General features: G+C 42.0%; 1 protein-coding gene across 2 annotated transcripts; it reads right to left on the bottom strand.

Moving 5' to 3' along the window:
- Positions 1-153: 153 nt before the first annotated feature.
- LOC110976774 (uncharacterized) lies at positions 154-20,636 on the bottom strand. Of its 2 annotated transcripts, none has more exons than XM_022230340.2 (15): positions 20,389-20,636; positions 19,181-19,290; positions 18,144-18,181; positions 16,741-17,842; positions 16,168-16,304; positions 14,189-14,330; positions 11,599-12,242; positions 11,169-11,318; positions 10,478-10,666; positions 9,588-9,653; positions 8,090-8,122; positions 6,996-7,314; positions 5,616-5,668; positions 4,014-4,269; positions 154-3,847 (listed from the first exon to the last, which is right to left on the bottom strand). In XM_022230340.2, coding segments are annotated over exons 2-15 (3,189 nt in total). In that variant the 5' UTR covers positions 19,239-19,290; positions 20,389-20,636; the 3' UTR covers positions 154-3,845. The 2 variants fall into 2 exon arrangements, with proteins under 2 accessions (XP_022086032.2, XP_022086031.2); XM_022230339.2 differs by having other exon boundaries at positions 4,020-4,269; positions 20,389-20,635.
- Between the last annotated feature and the right edge of the window lie 245 nt (positions 20,637-20,881).

Raw genomic sequence — 20,881 nt, 5'->3', positions numbered from 1 at the left:
ATATGCAAAGTCACGCGGGTTATGTGCCCGTCTACCCACTACGATCAGTCTGAAAAGTCACAAACATTGTGCAGAAAAATACAAAGTAAAAGACAGCAAGACGGCAAAAACCACTGACACGTGACATATAAAAGCAACACAAAAGTCAGTAGCTCACTCAATCAATTTCGTCACGGTTGCTTTACTTGCATTGAAACAGGAATAGGCGTTGCAATGATTGATTCAGTCACCTAAAGGCCTAGAGGCCCTAATAAGAGAGATCTCAGGAATAATTCATGTAGTGGAAAGAGCAATCCCATTCAGTGATTATTTGATGAAATATTCCATTCCACTCTGGTTAACTTTGTGCAGAAAATTTTATACAATACCTACAATAATTTGTGTTATCTGATTGATGGTGTATCGTAGATCATGTCACTGAATTCGTTCTATTCAATGGTACCACCATTCTTTATGATATCTCATTCACAGTGAGAATGAGGAAATTAACGTAGGGACATAAATCAGTCTAACGTTGCACGGTACAAAGTAGCGTTTCAGACATGAATCTGGCAAAATGACAGACGTTAATACACACTAGCGGGACCTATTTGCTCAAACAGAGCAGACTTATGCATGCATAAAATCGGTATAAAATAAACACTGAATGTTTGAAATGAATATTGAATTGTTCACATTCTTGCAGTGGTAAGAATAATTTCATTCAGTAACGGATAAAATGTTCGATTCACTCGGCTTCGCCCAAAGAATCAAGTATTTCATCTGTCACCCCACGATGGCATTTTTCTTATACCATTACACTCATGACCATCATTCGTTAAACCATCTGTAGCTTCATTACATTATTCTTCATACCAAGCTCAAATCAACAGCAATAGACGTGTAAATTAATTAAGGCAGTGGGTTGGTGGGTGGGTGGTATACACGTCCTTTCACCCCCCACTTCGCTTCAGACTCAATAGCACCACACTTTTGCAGCGTATTCTCCGCAGAAGTCCACTAGTTCCAAAAAAGTATACATTTTCAAAATGTTGAGTAGGTTACATGTTTCAAGTAGCCTATGTTTTCATAAGAAACAATCTAAATTCTAAAGTTCGTCTCTACAAAATACATTTTTCAAGTGATTGCTTCTACGAGATCTATTTTTCAGAAACATTGGGATTTTTTTCTCAGATCGCTCTGTATGTGTTGTCGGAACGACTTGCCCCGCCAACTCTCCCACTCACACTCAACACTCTCAATTTCTCTAACTCATCTCATCATCTTCAACATTTCATAGTAATTTGGAAATATGTTTTTTTTTTTCCTTTTTTTCATAAACATCTCGTAGAATTTTCAATTTCGGAAAATATATAGTGGCATTTTTTATATCGCAAACTTAATTGAAAATTTTAAAAAGTCCATGCACAGTGCAAAGACCTACAGAATAGTTACAATACCCAAAGGCATACAGTTGTGTCCAAGCTGGGGAGATACAATGAAATTGGCAAGGTTTTTGATTGTCGAAATAAAACATGCACAAACACACACACATGCCGCTAGCCGAGTTGGTTGTACGTTTGGCTCTTTCTGCTTATCATAAATATCGCCGGCACACCTTCCAATTTTTGCCAAAGGGAACGTGGTCCAACAATCGGCAAGAGGGGGACGGTTTGCATCAAATATAAAGCAAAACAACCCCCCCCATGAAAAACCTAAAAACGAAAAATCTCCACACTTCACAACATCTATGACTAAGACGGAAGAGCAACAATATTTAAGATATTGACATAAAAATCATTTCAGCTGCACTCTATTGCTAAGGTATAAATAAAACTACACGTAAAAGTATAATTTCGCCTTTAATAGAAGGAGCACACACAACGCATAAAAATAACAAGCAATCACTAGACCCTTGTAAGCATTAACCACTTTTCAAACGGAAGACAGAGGCAAACAGTAGTTGCATTTATATGGCGAATGGCAAGGCTTAATAAACGTGTTTCAGTGAGCAAGGTGATATTTTACAGCAGCATGAAACTTTGTTGTTGTTGTTTTTTTGTTGTTTTTGTTTTTTTTTTGTTTTTTGGGCAACAGAGAACCAACATTGAGCGCCTAACGTTCCCCGTTTACTGGAAACACCCTGACGAGTTTTGACAGTGCGTGCAACATTAAATTCTGGTCACCACAACATTGCACATAGAAAATAAACAGCACAAAAGGAAGGCAAGCCGCATTACGTTTAGTTTAAAAAATAAAAAAAAGGCTGTCAGAAACAGACAGGAAAGCTACTGAAGTAAGGTTTTGTGCTGAACTTTCAAAGTTCTCCAACTACCTCATATCCTCCCAAAGTGTTACACTCCCATGCAAAACATTATAATGATGGGGTCTGGCATGGATGATGTGCTCAATCAAGGATATGGAAATGTTGGCTCAGCCCATTTCGAACTAAATACATCTTTCTGACAAGACTGAATAAATAAAAATAAAAGTGTAGGGAAATTTTGTTTTTCACTGTGGCAGAGTTCGTGTTGGTCATTTTTGACAAAAGCACGGTACTGTTAAAGAAAATAGTCCAGTTGTATGAATACCATCGTAGTGGTGTGTCAATAATTGCATGTTAAAGGTGGGTTGGAAAATAACACACTTTTCTTTGGCATAAATGATATCCAATGCAGTGACTCGGAACGATTACGAGCAAAAATACTGAATACACGCATTTGGTTTTTGCTGGGTACGGCAGTCAATAGACAAATCGAGGAGACGCCGTTCCTGCAGGGTCATCACTCTTGCGCAGGTTTTTTTGTGCGCATTTTTGCAAGTCATCACAACACCCTATCGGTCCGACAGAAATTGAACGCGCGCGTACCGGCCACCTGTATGCGATCAAGAGGGCCCCGCAGTATTGGCTTACAATTCAGGTAGCTGGACTAGCCTGTAACCACCGATAGAAATACTGCCTGGGGAGATGCAAATTTAAACAGAAATATATTGGGTTTGGTTTTGGCTCGTTTGCCAACCAGAGCCATTCACAATACGATGTGCCTCTAAGATTTATCCCCCCAAAAGGGGGCTTTCTTTCCTAGCTTACAGGTTGTCGTCAGTATTCTGACGTCATCAGTAACTCTGAGACACCAGCTACCACCTTAGAAGTTGGTGACGATCTAGCGAAGGAAACCGATGTCAGGTAATCAACTGAAAGAATGTTGGACTGATCACGGAATTATTAGAAATGGTGGCAAAATAGGATGGGGTTGGGGGTTCGATTGTGAACCGGGAGACAACGTAGAGAGATCCACATCAACGGCTGATCACCATTAATGGTGTTATGTGATGGAGACCTTTTCCCCACAATTCTTCCGATTCTTCAGCCCCATATGAGGGTGCAGCTGTATTGTAAATGGCTCTGATAAACCATGGAGGTCTTTTCCTACCTCCATGGATAAACCCAATACAGTCAACTCGCTTCATGACAAAGTCACAGGGTCCAGACAAATTACTTTGTCATATAACCTGGAGTTTCTTACGAAAGGAGCGGAAAATAAAGACGACCATAAAAATGCAAGAAATTGGAGTTCTCAAATTGGCTCATTCATAACAGTATTTTGTTATGGCAATGTTCTTTACACCGAGAGTCAACTGTATTCAAATCTGAAACTCCAGACAAAGGAATTCATCAGTTAATCTGTTCAAATTAGAACTTAGAATCTAGAACTTCGACAGTTACAATCTGTCAAATAGAGTGTCTGCAACTCATGTGCTCTTCATTAGCCCCTGTTGCCTTCTACCTTCCCTCCTTCAATGTCCACACAGGGTGAAGCTTGCCTTGTGCCATACGATTCGTTGGCCAAACAAAATTTCTTCCTTCCTGCCACAGTAAATGAAAATAAAAACTCTGTAAACGGGTTTTCCAAGTCCATAAGTGTTACTTGTGTTGTGAAGTGGAAAAAAATACCCGAGGTTTGCTTTTTTCTTTTGCAGAGCCAGACAACTGAACGAAATTTTAAGTATCATGCAAGTGATAAATGTTTTACATGTACTATTCAACTGCTGCTCTAGCTGCTTGGCCAGATCGCGCCGTTCGACCTCACGAAGGGCTTTGATGAGATCGCTTGTGGGCTTGGTCCGGCTTTGACACAGCATCTCAAAGATCTGGTTGTTTACGCTCCCTGCATACTCCGACTTGATTTTAGACAATTCTTTGTAGCTAATGCCCAGGTTCGTGGCCAGCTCCTCCCATTCGGGTCCTAAATCTTTGGCAAGTTTCCGAAATCGTTGCTCCTCTATGATCTTGGACAAGAACAGAAAGGAATGCTTTATCTATAATCCTCCTCAATCTTTCACCTGTTGGGAGGACTTAGGAGTGTTAGGGTTATTGAGTAAAACTGAACACTTTATTAACAAGCCAAACAAACAAACAAACAGACAAATAAACAAACAAACAAACAAACAAGGCAATCTGTACCAAAGTAACAGGCAACACAAAAAAACGGAAAGGAAGAACTGAACTGTGTTGAAAAATCTTGAAACTCCAACAACTGCATGTATGTATTTGTCCTGTGCAAGATGTCCTTTGGAGGACACAGTCCCAATTTCCACAGATCCAGATCTATGACTTTGAAGTGCAAGTTGGATCAATTCCAAGTACCTTGTGAAATGGATTCATATGGAAAACATCAAAAGCACCTGAACATTCTTTGCGGTCATTTCTGCCCTGCAGATAATTTCCTATTGTTTCTATGAAAGTTGGATGCACCTGCTCTCAAAACAAGTTAAAAATCAATGTTAAACACAGGTGCGTCAAAGAGTTATATTCTTCTTTTCATCACAGACAATGGCAGGTGATCAACTATTAATGAGCACACCAAAGCCATTCCAAAAAACCCTAAACCCTCTTTCCCTCGTTATATTCCTTCTTAGGACAATAGTGCCCTCTCTCGCTTCAGCCGTGCACTTGGAAACATGCCACATTGGCCATCACGTAAATGTTTTGTTGAACCCTACTCAGGTTAGATTAATAATTAAAACTTACAGTTCCCACTTAAAGAGTTACCACACCTCCTCCCCCCTCATCTGTGAGATCAAAGGACCCCCTCAGTCTACTAGAATTACACAAAGAGATGACAGATTAACCCCACTTGGAAGAAGGCAGGAGGTTGTTCCAACCCCATCCTCCATACGTTTTCCTCGATATTGCTCGGCAGGTTTTTGGTGCACCCTACCTTCAGAGATTCCACTGCTGATATCAAGGTTTTGTTTTACCACTCATATTAGGAATAATCACAAGCACTGTTCTCACAGAAAGACCCAATCTTCCGATACAAATTGGCCAAGATGTTGACTTTTCCCACTGACATGCATTCGACGCACAGGTCAAAGCCTGTGAAAGAGCAAACTCTAAATGACCACAGCTTAAAACAGAACCTTTAGTCGGATTACACTGAAACTATACAAAGATTCTCATCATGGATGCCTTCATGTAGGCCAAGTTTCACAAGGATTGATCATGGGGCAGCTGTGACTGAAGGTGATGGGCAGGATCCACTACCAACCAGCTATGACACAAGAAAAGTACACCCCTGAGTTATATACCGGTATGTTAACATGCGTAAGCATTTCAGTTCAGGGTTACTTACCTCATCATCTGATAGATTACTAGCACCCCTCTTCACACATTCACGTGTTGAATCTTAGGGAATGGAAAATAAGAAAACTGCTCACTGACTGGGAGTGACCTGAAATACATCATGAGAAAAACTTCCAGGCCCGCACATTTCGGGACTGGTTCAGTTACACTCTAATTATCAACTACAAACACACGGATTCTTTCAAATCACCGCAGTAGTTGCTTTCAGAGAATGTTTCTCCTTTCGCACAGGCATCAGACTGTATTTCAGTTACCAAGTCAGCTTATACGAATCGTCTGCGTCATACCACTTGGTCGTCCGCTCTCTGTGGTATATGGGGCGCAGCTGTGCTGTGCTAATTCTGGCTATACGCGTACCTCTATATTTTCACTGGCCAGGAGTGAGCGATCACATGGCCGGGTGACAAAAACGCATCACCCTCACCACTGGACATCTCATATCAGTGACAACACTGAGCAAAGTCACAGACTAGTCCATCCCCTGGTCTAACGTTCAAACCGATACATAAATGTTGGGACCACTATTTTAAACCAAACTACACACATTCAACAGTACTTCTTCCACTTACACGACGGAACGGATAACTATAACTCTAGTGGAAGCAGCGAACCGGCATGAGATACGGTCAGCTGTAACAGTGCTGCAATTTGGTTTGTCAACAGTTGTAGCTCGTTTCTTTGTACAAGTTCCTTAACATCATTTCTGCCAAGCTTGACAACAGATGCAGATTTTCCTCCGAAACGGGTTAAAGATGAAAGGAAACTGCTCTGGAGCAAGGCACATGCGACCAGCACAATTATATCAATACAGTCACGCACAGAGTGCACGTGCGTCGTACAACTTGCTGTGTGCAGCAAGGGACCGATAAATTTTCATTTTCGATTAATGATGCTAGACCTTCACTTGAGGGAAACATTACAAAGAATTCCAAGCACAGGTACAAGCGAACAACGCTCCAGGAGCATACCGCAGGTGGATACAGGTTAAGGACCCTTACCAGCAAACTTGATGCACATATTTAGCTTGACAGTGGATAATGCTCTTATATTGGATTAATGCAATACATGGGACATGGACATTGCCGCCAACTCTGTTACCCTGGATCAAAGATAAAGTCTGCATGAAGATGCATTATAAGAGACCCCTTACAGGTTGGTATTTGGTAACAGCACCTTTCATATAGTAATTAAAGAATATCACTGTAAAAAACTAAAGTGCAATCTCTTTATAGATTTTACACTAGTTGGAATTATTCAGCATTATGCGATCCCATGTATTCCCTACAAACCTCAGGCAGCGGCTGGTACAGCAACATGGTCTCTGTCTGTGTAATCTGAAGAGTATTGCGTATGGCAAAGTGATTATTACCTAAATGCTCTCGAACGATCCGAGCGGCTTCTCTTTGGGGCATGGAATCAAACTCCTTTCCAAGGAGCCCCAGTGCATCTTGATCAGACACCTTTTCCTCCCGCTGGGAGGCGAAAAAGAGCTTCAGAACGTCCCTGAAGGTGATCAGACTGTCTCCGGCTCCAATCAGTCTCTCTATCAGCTGGTCCAAGCGGGCATATTTTTCCAGCCCTGCTTCTAGCAACCAGCAAAGAACCTCCACATCCTGTGGTGACAGGCCGCCATAGTCACCGTACATCTGTCCTCGCTCCTTCTTGAAGTATGCCTTGGCCAGCTTGTCCTTTGTTAAAAGAAAACGAAATTCAGGTACCCTTGATAGTGCACGCCTTGCATATTAATGATGCCTTCAACTAATTATCTGCTTGAGCAGAAGCGCCCCCTCATTGGGAGAAAAGAGCCACGTTGGTGCATAGAGTTCATTTTGTTGGTGGTGATGTAACAGTAGCGCATGCATAGTCGTTTGTGAATGAGCGAGTGCAGTTCTCACCAAAGGAGCCTATTGCTGGGAAAATTGCACCCTCTCTTGGTCAAGCTCGGAGCTCATTGGCTGAGACACTCAACAATTCCAGTGCGAAACAAGTGACGCATTACAGTGTCAGATTTCTGGCAACTGGAATAAGAAGTCGCTGTATGATGCCAAAACCAAATGTGTGTACATTAAAATGCCTATTCTAATATGTTGTACAACAAAATGCTGACACAATGGCCACAGTAGGGTCAAAAAAATATTTCAGGCATATATAGCAGATGCCTCTCGCCCATGCCAGGCCCATTTCAATGTGTGGTGGCCAACTTCATGAACACATCTGTAAAACTTCTTCTTTTCATATTTCACTTTTCAGGCTCGCCAAATTCAAATCAAATGCATCGCATCCTGTCAGAGATGAAAAAATACCAGACCAGGTGACACACGGCTCTGCTATGGAAGACACTGTTGTTGAAGTTCAAATATAAGATTGATTGAGAGGGCTCGGAGTCAATCAACATCTGAGTCAATCAGCATACCCAATGGATTCCGATTGTCAAAGGTTTTAGTATCAATTCATTTAACTTACTTTACACGTTTGGCAGAAGTCTTCTGTTTCACCCTAAAAGAAACCATAAAAAATGCAGACTTCAGATTTGGTTCTAAGAAATGTAAAACCCCAATGAAATTCAGATTTTAGATTTGGTTCCAATTATGAATTGTAAAACGGGTTATAACGGGTTATATACATTTTTGCATGTCTGCATGGATCGGGGGCCCCTTTCTCTGAAACGAAGGAAAAATAAAAAGAAAAAAATGGGCAAAACACTCCAAAATAACTAAAACAAAATTTAAAGACATGACAGCATCCTGCAGATTCTGATGTTTACACAAATATTATTATAAAGAATGTATGTTAGGTAATATGCCATCATCACTCCCGCTTGTCTGCAAAAACGAGACATTAAAAAAAAAATCTCTGACCTGACCACACCCTCCCCCCCAAAAAATTCCTGGATCTGACCCTCTTACACGGTGCCATGAGAAAATGCCAAGAGCATGGATAATATCATGATGCAATGTCACAGAAGAGACCAAATAACATTACACAAATACGGCATCCAACTTAAGAAATGCCTTTTTAAGCTACAGTGATGCTGTCTTTTGAAGCCACGATGGAACTCCAATTTGATTTTTTTTACACCCAACTATTAAATTGATGATTGGGCTGCGACTTTTTGGTAAATGAGATCAATGGGAAAAAATCTGTCGAACTAAACAAAGGGATGTATGATATGAACCTATCATACCAATGTGTACAATCATATGGGTCTAGTTCAACAACTTGACACAGATAAATAGCATTGTTGAATAAGATCCCAGTTTGCCGACTGTCTGTGTCCATGCTTGCATTGGACAAAATAATTCACATTTTACTGACCACCTATCACTGAAGAGTGATTGGTGACATTCTGGGCATCACACTGATATTATACCTACTTCACGGATGCTGCTTTCACGGTTACGCTTATCAGCGATGGAGTCAAATTCTATCAGAAGTCACCTCACAAGACCAGTCACAGGTAAAACGTGACAATGGGATGCCTTCGATCACAGGTTCATTTGAGCAACTTGTGACGTGGCTTAAGACTGAAAATCTTGTGATGGACTTGCAGGGACTTGTGATGGACTTGTAGGGATTGTGGTAGACTTGCAGGAACTTGTGATGGACTTGCAGGGACTTGTGATGGACTTGTAGGGACTTGTGATGGACTTGTAGGGATTGTGGTAGACTTGCAGGAACTTGTGGTGGACTTGTAGGGACTTGTGATGGACTTGTAGGGACTTGTGATGGACTTACAGGGACTTGTGATGGACTTGCAGGGACTTGTGATGGACTAGTAGGGATTGTGGTAGACTTGCAGGAACTTGTGATGGACTTGTGATGGACTTGTAGGGACTTGTGATGGACTTACAGGGACTTGTGATGGACTTGCAGGGACTTCTGATGGACTTGCAGGGACTTGTGAGGGGCTTACAGGGTTTTGTGATGAAGATTGACAACAATACCGCTGCTTCCTACATACCTTGCGGCATTTGCTGCAGAGATCTCCAGGTCGCACACTCATCTCAGAGGCTGCCACACCTTTGGCCTGGATTTAGGAATAAAAAACGTACGGAAGGTATTATTTCAATTCTCATCCAGGGCATCCTCCTGGTTTGTTTATTTATTTATCTAATGGGGGGAGAAGAATTGGGGAGACATGTTGATTCCTGCCAACCTTATTGCACCTCGTGGGTTACAGTTAGAATCCCATCATTAGAAAAATCCCATAATATTATATCACGTCTTACAGGACAGATTCTTTCCTTAAAAAGAATACATTCGTTTTAACCCAGTTGAACTTGTTAAGAAAACTTTGATCAGTTATTTCAAAGCCAATGCTGCATGACACCATGCTTTTAATTACAATCACAAGATATGGCCCTATACTTGGCTGCAAATTACTCGCCACTCTATGGGAAGTGGTTGCAGCTGGTACAACAGAATAATGTGTAAATTGAAGCCATAGCCATGTAATTCAGACGCAGCCCATGTACACGTGTAAGCTTGACTCTCTATCATTGGCAAAGTTTGGTGGAGAACTATAGTTCGACCAGAAGTCAATTGCAGAAGACAATGTACACGCGCAGTTCATTTACACTTGGATGACCCTTGTTTGCCCATTTTTAACATCTCATTGTTACTCACATTTCACCATTGGCTGCGATTCTTAAAATCTCAAACAATTAATTTTATGTCAATGGCTCCCTCTGTAATAATAAATGAAATTGGATATTGATAACCAGCGGTAGGACGGTACCCTTGGACCTGGTCCTAAAAGGTCCACTATCATTATCGGGTGGTGTTAGTTAGACTATATTCAACAATAGTCGTCACTTGCCCATCCCCCTGCTGAGAGCAGCTTGGACTAACCGGCTGACTTTGACTTGGTCTGATTAACACTTCAACTTTATCTCCATTCTCTGCGCCTCCAGATTCTTCCAAGTCATCCTGATAAACGTGTCCATAACACCGCAGACGTGCATCACAGTTTTGCTGTCTATCAAAGGCAAAGGTCACAGAGTTTGTGCAGTACCTCCAAACCCTTTTCTTTTGAATTGTCTGAAAGAATAAATTTTAAGTAATATCTGACTTTATCTGAAATGTCACAGTTTATGGATGTCTACTGGCAAACGACTGGTACAAAAGTATACAACAATTATAATGATTCCAACTGTGATCGGACAGGATAAGTGTCATTGGTAAAATGAAGAAGAAATGAACACTGAGAAGGACCAACAGTTTGCAATCGTTTTGAAGGAAGAAGTGTCTCCAACATGCAGAACCGTTGTCACATGTCAAACAAACTGATCAACTGGTAATCTGAGACGCCTTCCCACCTGCAAACGTCGCAAAACTCTCGGCCGTACAGAAGCCAAACGTCTTGTCAGTTCACGGTTCTGGAAGACTGGGGACTCTGCTTGCAAAACAAACTCGAGGAATTGGGAACAAGCATTGGAAATAAGGAGTCTGAGTTGACTGGAAACAAGTTGTTAAGGACGATGCCTTTGTCCAATGGCTTTGTACACATATTGGTTTCTTTTAAGGGGAGAGGCACCGGTACCTGCAAATGTGAAGGTCCTGGTTCCCAACCCGCTGTGAGACCTTTTATTTCTAACTTCACGTCCCCCAGCACATATTCCACTTCCAGTTCTCTGAAAACATCCAATGGTTTGGTATTGCTACCATAGCTCATTTCTGTGTCCATCACTTTCTGTTTAAATTGAGAAAGAAATGATATCATTTCACTAATGAACCAATGCTTCGAAAATGCCTAAAGCAAATCAAATACTCAAGCAAATCCTACCAAATGCCATCCCAGCACAATCAAATCAAATCTGACACAATCCAATACAATCACACCAAGGCAAATTACATCCTATCAAATACCAACCCTAATCAATCAAATCCAACCTGACCCAACCCAACCCAATCCAATTAGAGTAAATACAACAGAAATGCAAATTTTGTAAAACTCAAAGCAGAGACAATACCTGCTCTGCAACAGGATCATCATTCCAAATGTGAATCCGTACTGGGTAGCACTCTTCCTGGGGATCACAGGGCTCTCCGAATGCTCCGACTTTCATCATTTTTGCGACAGGCAATTCACCTGCTAATGCAGCACCGCAAAAGTGCTTCAGCAGTAGAACAGCCTTCCGATCTCTAATCATCACTAAGATTCCATCCTCCAACCTAAGAAACTGCCACTCTTTTGAGGGAGCCTCATCATCATGGCAGATTAGGGCCCACAGATTACTTCCTAACCCCGCCTTGGCATGGTGGGGGAAAGACAGGACCACTGTGTCTAGAAATGTCAACCCTGTTGGACCGCACTGAATCATCGGTGACAGGGCAATGTTTGACTGATGCAACCCCTCGATGGGTGGAGCGCTGGGGTCCACGTAGATGTACACTTTCTGGGGACTGCCTGCAGGTATGGCACCCCGAGGGATGTACAGGTGGACCTTGTACTTGACCAGTGCCAAGCTACCGCCTCGCTGGTCAAAATAGCCAATGGCCATGTAGGATAACTGGAAGACGTTTTCAAGCTGCTCACTGTCGCTCAACCCCGCTGTCAATCTGTCATATTCCTTCAGAATCAGCTGAAGGTGTGTACGCTTGGTGGATAGACCATCTGTAAAGATGTACAAGTGCTCATTGACTCTAACTTTGGTTGAGAGGCCAAAATGGAATGGAAGAAATAAAAGCTACTTCAATTTTCATCAGTGACTGAATTCCACTCATGGGTGCAATGATAAGAGTAATTTCGTGAGTTATGAGCAAAGATCGTATCGCACCGCGTAGCAGCACAAGATGGAGAACTTTACCGTGAATACACGTAAAACATAATTGCATGGGTGCCATTTCATCAAGCGATGTGCCTGCGCAATGCACATCAATGCACAGGTGCAGGCACCGCAGCAGGCACGTACACCTGGTGTGCCTAAGCATTACCATAAACTGCGCAGGCATTTCGCTTGCTCAAATGGCGCCCATGGTAATTACACCTTTCAGGCAGAGTTGTCCATCTTGAGCCTTCGGCGCTATATGATCTTTGGTTATGAGGTAGTGCTTCCACGTGCATGCATGTGTATGCTGCTAATGCTGTAATTTTTTCTTTACAAAACTCTGTGTTACTTTCTTTATTGAGAACATCAGCATTGTTCATGAGCACAGAAACTTTTACATCTCTCAAAAGATGGCAGAGTGTTTTGTAGTTATGGGGATCCCCTGTAATTTGTCTGTGTGAAGAGTTGTAATTGTGCCTACTACTCTCACCCTGAACATCCTTATCACTTCCAAATATCATCAATGTATGCCTAACACTTGACCCAGGAATTACCATCAGCCAACCCTATCAATATTTTTTCAACACAACCTAAAGGATCGGAAGTCTGTGAAATACATGTAGCCCTTAGAAAACATCCTTCATTTGTGGAAATCCTTGCCAACTGTTGCCAGCAAATGTAGTGTTGGATGTTGAGAAGTCTGTGAAGAATGCCTGTAACTTTCTACTGAGGTCTTTCACATGACATCTCTTGACCCATTAAGCATTCCGAGTCTGCAGTGGTGCGCGCATTTTCGAATCTGCGTCTTTGGGTTAATTGGCAATTTTGTGTACGCCAGAATGCTGAGAGACTTTGAAGGTGGGCATATTTCCATGCAAATCTGTGTATATTGAACACTGACCGTCCAAAATCATGTGACTGAAAAATCTCTACATGTATATGCTGGTGGTGCACTGAACAGGTCATTAAAAATCCCTCATATGAAAGCCCCAGGTAAATATCATCTAACAATCCCTGATGGCTAATTTCACAGCAAACTGTTTCTAATTGTTATGGTATGTTGTTCATATCAGTACATACTTGGGTCATTCTATGACTTAGGGGTCCAATTGTTTTTCTTGTTCCTGTCACATCTGACGTACACCTGTACGATTTGTAAGTTCAGAACAAAATCTCTAGTTTTCAAGAGTGATGATTTCATGCAACCTGCCCAACACCTAGAAATAGTTTGAAATCAACATGTCTACTTTAAATTACACAGTTAAGTACAGCATGATTACTCTAACCGAGAACAGGACAGTGATGTAGTCGAGTACTTTTTAAGAACCAAGTTCTCTACCAAATATTTAACTAGTTAGGAGGGAACAAAGCTGAAATACATCGGCATTTGATGGTACATGCATAAAGGTAAGGTTACAAAGCAACATAATGACTTCAGACCTTCACTGTTTGATTAAAATTAACTTTTTAGGACAAAAGTACTCAGAAAGTACTCGGCCGAGTACTTTCCGAGTACTTTTCTCCTTGAAACTTAAATTTTACACAACTGGGAGTGTCTGAAGTCGAACATTTATTTTGTAATCTTACCTTTGCACATTTACCATCAAATGCCTGTGCACTCTGGCTTTATTCCCTCTTACCCAGTTCAGTATTTTGCGGAGAACGTTGGTACTTGGAAAGTACTCGACCACAACACTGGAACAGGAATAAGGTTGCCAGGAACAGCAAAGTTTTAAAACATTGTACTCTTTATCTTTTTGTTAATGAAATGCATACAAACTTGGTAACTTGCCTTGAGGCAGTCCCTCACTCTCGATGGCTGTTGGACTCGCTGGAACAGATGATGATGATGATGAAGATGACTCAGAGCTTGAATCGGAGGCAAAGAAGTCAGTGGGATCAGTCAGCTCTAGAGGGTACGAGTAGCTCTTGGTCTATAAGGAAGAGCAAGACTGGCTTTCAAACTGACGGAGATGTTTATATGTACATGTACATACAAGCATACACATGTACATGTGTCTCACAACTGCCATGGTGACATAGCCAACAGTGCCCTTTTCAAGCACCCATTTTGCCAGAACTTCTCAATTTTTTCAACCTTTTTATAGAAAATAAAAATTCTGCCTTTTAGGCCTTCTACAACTCGGAAATTGACGGTTTCAATTAAATCAGAATAGTAAGCTGTTTCTATGCTGCACATGTGCATAATTTCCTAATAATGGATCACATCCCATTACAAATACTGTATACTACATAATGAAAATATGGTGCCACAACCGCGACATTTTTTACCTGGAACAAATCCCTGCCAAAAATATTGTGCCACAACCATGACAACTTTTTTTACCTGGAGCAGATCCCTGCCCATAATATGATGGCACAACCATGACAAAATTTTTTACCCGGAGCGAATCCCTGCCCATAATATGGTACCACAATCATGACTTTTTTTTTACCTGGAACAAATCCCTGCCCATAATATGGTGCCACAACCATGACAACATTTTTTACCTGGAACAAATCCCTGCCCATAATTTGATGCCACAACCATGACAACATTTTTTACCCGGAACAAATCCCTGCCCATAATATGGTGCCACAATCATGACTTTTTTTTTACCTGGAACAAATCCCTGCCCATAATATGGTGCCACAACCATGACAACTTTTTTTACCTCGAGCAGATCCCTGCCCATAATATGATGGCACAACCATGACAAAATTTTTTGCCTGGAACAAATACCTGCCCATATTATGGTGCCACAACCATGACAACATTTTTTACCTGGGGCAGATCCCTGCCCATAATATGGTGCCACAACCATCACAACATTTCTTACCTGGAACAAATCCCTGCCCGTGATATGATGCCACAACCATGACAACATTTTTTACCTGGAACAAATCCCTGCCCATAATATGGTGCCACAACCATGACAACATTTTGTATCTGGAACAAATACCTGCTCATAATATGGTGCCACAACCATGACAACTTTTTTTACCTGGAACAAATCCCTGCCCATAATATGGTGCCACAAATGCGATGTCCCTTTGGGTATTGAGCAGGTTTAATAGTGTATCTTGATTTGAGGTTGCGCACGTGTACATCATGTTGGACACACGAACCCATAATCCCAACAGGTTTTTTTAGAGCATGTACATGTATCGGCTTGTAAATATACTACAGTAAAACCTCAGTTACTCAAAGCCTAAAGGAATGTTGGGTAAAAACATGAGTTATTCAAATTTTGGCAAAGAAAAGCTCATGAGTCATGGAGCTATACATGCACTGGTACTGTGTATGTACATGATCGAAACCAACTCTTCCACGGTGACAACATCTGTGTTTATTTCCCTTCTTTTTTTTCCTTATACGGTCCAGAGTTGGCAACAGTTGAGGGAAAAAAATCATCATTTTGCACATACATGTAGTTCTCAATAAAAAGTGACTTGCCTGTTAATAGAAAAGAAAAAAAACAATAAACCACGTCCGTTGTACTTTCGTTTTCGTGTCATTTGGTCTTTCATGTTTACAGTGCAGCATGCAGCATGAACTCAGAGTATGTTTCCTCTTGGGGTTTCCTCTGTTTAGTCACATGACCTTTCCTTTTGCAGTCGAATGGCCACCACGGAATCAGTGATTGGACTGCCTACACACAAGCTACAATTGGGTCCATGATACAATGTAGTTTCGCACTCGCCGGTTCTTCCAAGGAGAACCATTTTTCATGACAAACGTTAAGTGATGTGTTGGTAGGCACAACTCACCTGAAATTCAGGATAACTCTCTGAGTAACTCTCTGGAACATCAAAGGTTCCTGTAGTTGTTGCCTTGACAACCTCTGCACTGGGTCCCGGCATACTAGAAGTGCTCTCCAGTACAGGAGTTCGACTAGACTGAGCAACTAAAAGACAAATTTTCAAACTGACCTCTGCGTAGTGTAATGTTCATTTCTACACTTCAACCATGCATGCTACGTGTATCAGGGATAACTTCAACGTTATGAACAAGTAACTGTATGGACTGTGGTCTTGAGTTTTTCCCTTGACCAACTTCGGAGGGGTGTGTACACATGTACATGTACATTTTCATATCGATCAAAAAGTCATATAACCGACTGTACATTCAGTCCAGAGGAAGATGCAATGCCTTTTCTATCTTGTGCTTTTAACATCTATTTATATGTTTCATCTTTTGACAAAAGTCTCTACATACATGTAGATTGCAACAGCCTACTAGAGATAATGCAACAATACAAGGAAGGTACATAAACGTACATCAAGGGGGGAAAACTGTTATTGTTTTTGCTCTACATGTTCTCCATGGCTATAGCCGCTTACCTACATGTAAGACACCAAGAGGAAAGTGATACTGCTGGATAACCTCTCCCCAAAATGTTATCTGTTTGAGCAGAATACCGCCTTCAAGATCCAAAGCCTGGGGCAGGATCTGATAGATCTCTGGGTGATTTACTCCCAAGGCATACACTTGCTGTCTCAGCATCTCGGCTGACTCCACGACGGATTTCTGCAGCAAGCGCTGTCTTGAACTCATGGTCCTTGCATGCTCAAAGATGACTTCCCAACGGACATTGATGCAGGCAAAATCCTCCATCAACAAGTCGGTGCGGTGCAGCTCCCCAAGGCAACTGTGAACTGGGCTGGCCTCCGTCAAGCGGATCTGCTCGGAAATGAGTTGGACCAACTCCTTTACATCTGCCGTCTTGCTCGGAATGTCAGGGATGTTAAGCTGTCTACCAGTCTCTCGTCTCTGGCCGAGGGAATCTCTCTCCATCTGGACCAATTCTCTCTGTGCGCTGACGACCTTGTGCATTTCCGTGACGAGCTCTTCCATTTCAGCGATGAGCTCCTCCTGTCCTTTTGCAGCTACCTCTGGGGCCCTATCCTCAAGCATCTCTCTCAAATTCCAGACCCACATTCTCTGATACCACACGAGCTGCTCCAGGTGAAACAAAATGACATGTTTTTCAGCAAGGGATACGTACTCTCCCTCGTCTTTTCTTGGGATGGGCATCAGCTCATCTGCCAGGGAGGCTTCAGCCCTCTTAAGACGTTTGAGGGCGTCCAATGACTTTTCTTCCCCAAGCCCTGGCACCGAGAGTTTATGAGCATGTCTGCCTCCTTGACGGACAACTTGGAGGTTCTGCTCCTCTAGCAGGACTTCTCGTCTTAAGGACAGCCACTGTCTCAGGCCTCTGTTCAACGCCCACTCTAGTTTTCCTTCGGACAGCTTGCTGTGGGACTCTTTCTCCAGGCCAATCACCTTCAGCCTGTACTCATTCAAGCGAAGTTTGAATGCAGTAAGGTTTCTTTGTTCTCGGTAAAACTCCTCCATCTGAGAGAGTGGATCGGTGGACTGTACACCCTTCTCATTGACCTGCGTGATGCCTTTCAGCAGGTGATTCTCTGCATCCACGATCATCTGTGCCGAAAAGAAGTTACACACAAGAAATGTAGAACATGTAGAAATGCAAGATTTAAACTAACACTGCAAACTGAGAAAATGCGGTCATCAAAAGCCTGCTTCAGGGAGTAATCCGTAGAAAAATTAATGTATATTAAAAGGACACTGATAATTTCAAAAACCATTCGGATTTGGATGGACCTGCAAATTTGCAAAGCACGTTTCGATGTATCCCACGGGCACAAATCCTGGTCTAAAAATCCAGAAATAGTTAACAGTATAAAACAGATAATTCCATGAAACAATAATCAAATGTTACCGTAATCACCCGCTGGTCATCTTTTTCATCTGTCATTCCTAAAAATTGAAACACAGACATTGACAATTAATAGATACATGTTTACAAACCCTTCAATGTAATTGACTCATTAATGCACAATTGAAATTTGAAACATCCTCATAATAAGCCAGACTGAGATTGTTATACCTCTGTCTCGGATCTCATTAGCCCAGAACGATTACCTGACAGGGTGATTAAAAATGCATGTTACCCTCATGGTTGGACATCACACATAACACAACCTTGTCCCCATGGTGTTGAGCAGGGCACCCACAAGGCTAAGTACCTTGGGTATGATCAAGCACTCAGCTGAGTACTTTTCAAGTACTTTTATTATAAAAACTTAAATCTCAATTGCATAGTAATGGCCTGAATTGATTTATTATCTTAAATATGAGCACTTCCCATCCAATACCCATGTTCTTCACAGAAGTCATCAGCTTTGGTCCGTCCCAACCATTTCAATATTTTGCAGTGAACTTGTGCTCAAAAAGTATGACTGCAACACTGTCCTGTTTTCCATGTTTACCATGCAACAATCTTCCTTCATACCCACTTACATACATGTTCCCGTAAGCTGGCTTTTTGGCGTGAATACATGACACCAAAGGGGGGGTCACTTTTTCCTGCGTTTATACATTTACTGCAAGTGCTTCGAAACCCAAAAATGTTTAACACTTAAATATCAACAGGCATGTACATGTAGGCCGTAGTTTTAATAAAGTAGTACAGTCTTACATGTACATGTAAATGTACATGTTCTAGTAAAGTTCTTTATCCCTGTTGCAATAAAGTGTATATGTCATATTTGACATTAAAATGGACACTGAACTTTAGTACAAAACAGAGACAACTCTCTGGTCTCAGTCCCGCTAGCCTCCACACAAAGAAAATGTTGTGTAGCTCTCAGACATGACAAAAAATCCCATCACCAGAGAAACCGTGACACTGCTAAAATGTGAGCAGCTACTTACCAATCCCCCATTTACTGACTTTATGCCATAAAATGTACACACCTGTTTCTTGGGTAGGCTTATCGTCCCTTGCTGAAGACGAGGTGGAAGCATCTGCCATGTTTGCTAGTGGATTCTACACGTAACTACCGAAGAAAGATTTGCCCGACAATCTAAAAGGTGAAAACACCACAATTGGCAAACAGAGATGAGAAATTTGATGAATTTAGTCCTAGAAATCATAAGAATTGGAAATCAAAGTTGTTGGAAGATGTACATGTACATGCATGTAGGTCAACAATAAAGACTGCCGCAGTACCAGTGAGATGATGCATTCTGCAAACCCTTCATACTCACAACAGCTACATATTTTCATTTTTGCAAAAAATCGGAAGAATGCTTTCTGGCAGAGTGCCAATCACCACACCATGTTACTGCTCCTGCCAAGAGGGGGGTCAAGCCAATCAAATGAAAATCCACTGTCATATGCACACTGTAAAACACGGCATTGTGGTCGCAGCGTGGGCCAGTCACTGACACCCGTACCTGTAACTCACTTTGGCCAGTAAGCCCCCCACTGGTAACCATGCTTGCACTGCATAGGTCAACAAATGCAACCGGCTGATACATGTCACTGCAACTTGGTACATGTACATGTAAGTCATACATCAAGCAACACTGTAGCAATGGCTTAACTATGACACCGTAAATACATGTACATGTATCTAAGGGGGAAGACAGGGGTGAATGTCTTTTTCAAGGAGGCACAGCGAACCTGTAAACTACAGGTCTTATAAATTTCAAAATGTCAAGGGGGGGGTGTATGGAGCTGCTGGAGGACATGTGCCTTATGATGATGACAATGCAAAGCTGCCTACATGTACTTCGGGTGTAAATAGACCAACATTAGTCCACAGAGCACAAAGCACACTACAGGTCCAGCAACAATTGGCCCAAATGCCATGAAATGCTCCACGTGGTTTTTGGAGGGTTTGCTAGTAGTCTGCATCATACATGGAGGCCCAGTATGCCCACAGCAGTCTGTTCAGCACAACCTTGAATCTACGGTACTCTATCCAGAGTTGGTTTGCCTCTGTCGGGAGTGTAAATTTGCGCCAGATTGTGCTAAACAAGTGTGCATTGAAATTGAGTGGATCGGCACCTCATGATTCGGAGCAAAATGCGGCATGTCCACGACACGATTCATCATGTTCATCAGTGTTCATGGTACGTGAGACGCTGTCTACGCCAAAATATAAATGTAAACTTACCAAAATAGGCCCGGGCCTAGTAGTAGACCAAGTAACAGTACAGTCAAATTTATCACTTAACTTTCAAGTTCCTATCTCTACTCATGGAAGAATAAACTACTGCCGCAGCTTGCTGTCTGAAAATACACGTCTGATGATCAGGGCACTGCATCTGGTCGCCGCGTCGCGATGAAGCTGGCGTGCGCTCGTCGTATAATTACGTTATGCCGCCGGTGCTCCAGAATATATTGGCGAATGATAATTGGAACTCGAGCACCAACAAGGGCAAGGCTTAAAGAACGACGGTTTGGTTTTGTGACGCATGCGCATATTAAAATAAGCTCCTTGTTTTTGCGAACTTTATTTTGCATGCCATCTAGCGTCTTGCTCCCGATCGTGTCAAAGTTCATAACCGGGGAATTCCCGACTTAACACGCTATGGACTTTCGTGGAAAATTTTCTCACGTGTATGCGACCTGGGGAGACTCCACAGGATTGGGATTCCCAAACTACG

The sequence above is a fragment of the Acanthaster planci genome, linkage group LG10 (assembly GCF_054643075.1).
Source record: "Acanthaster planci isolate LZ-2023a linkage group LG10, COTS_SCS, whole genome shotgun sequence".
Lineage (NCBI taxonomy): Eukaryota > Metazoa > Echinodermata > Asteroidea > Valvatida > Acanthasteridae > Acanthaster > Acanthaster planci.
Note: the sequence above shows the minus strand (reverse complement) of the source record. Positions and strands in the feature narration are given on the sequence as shown.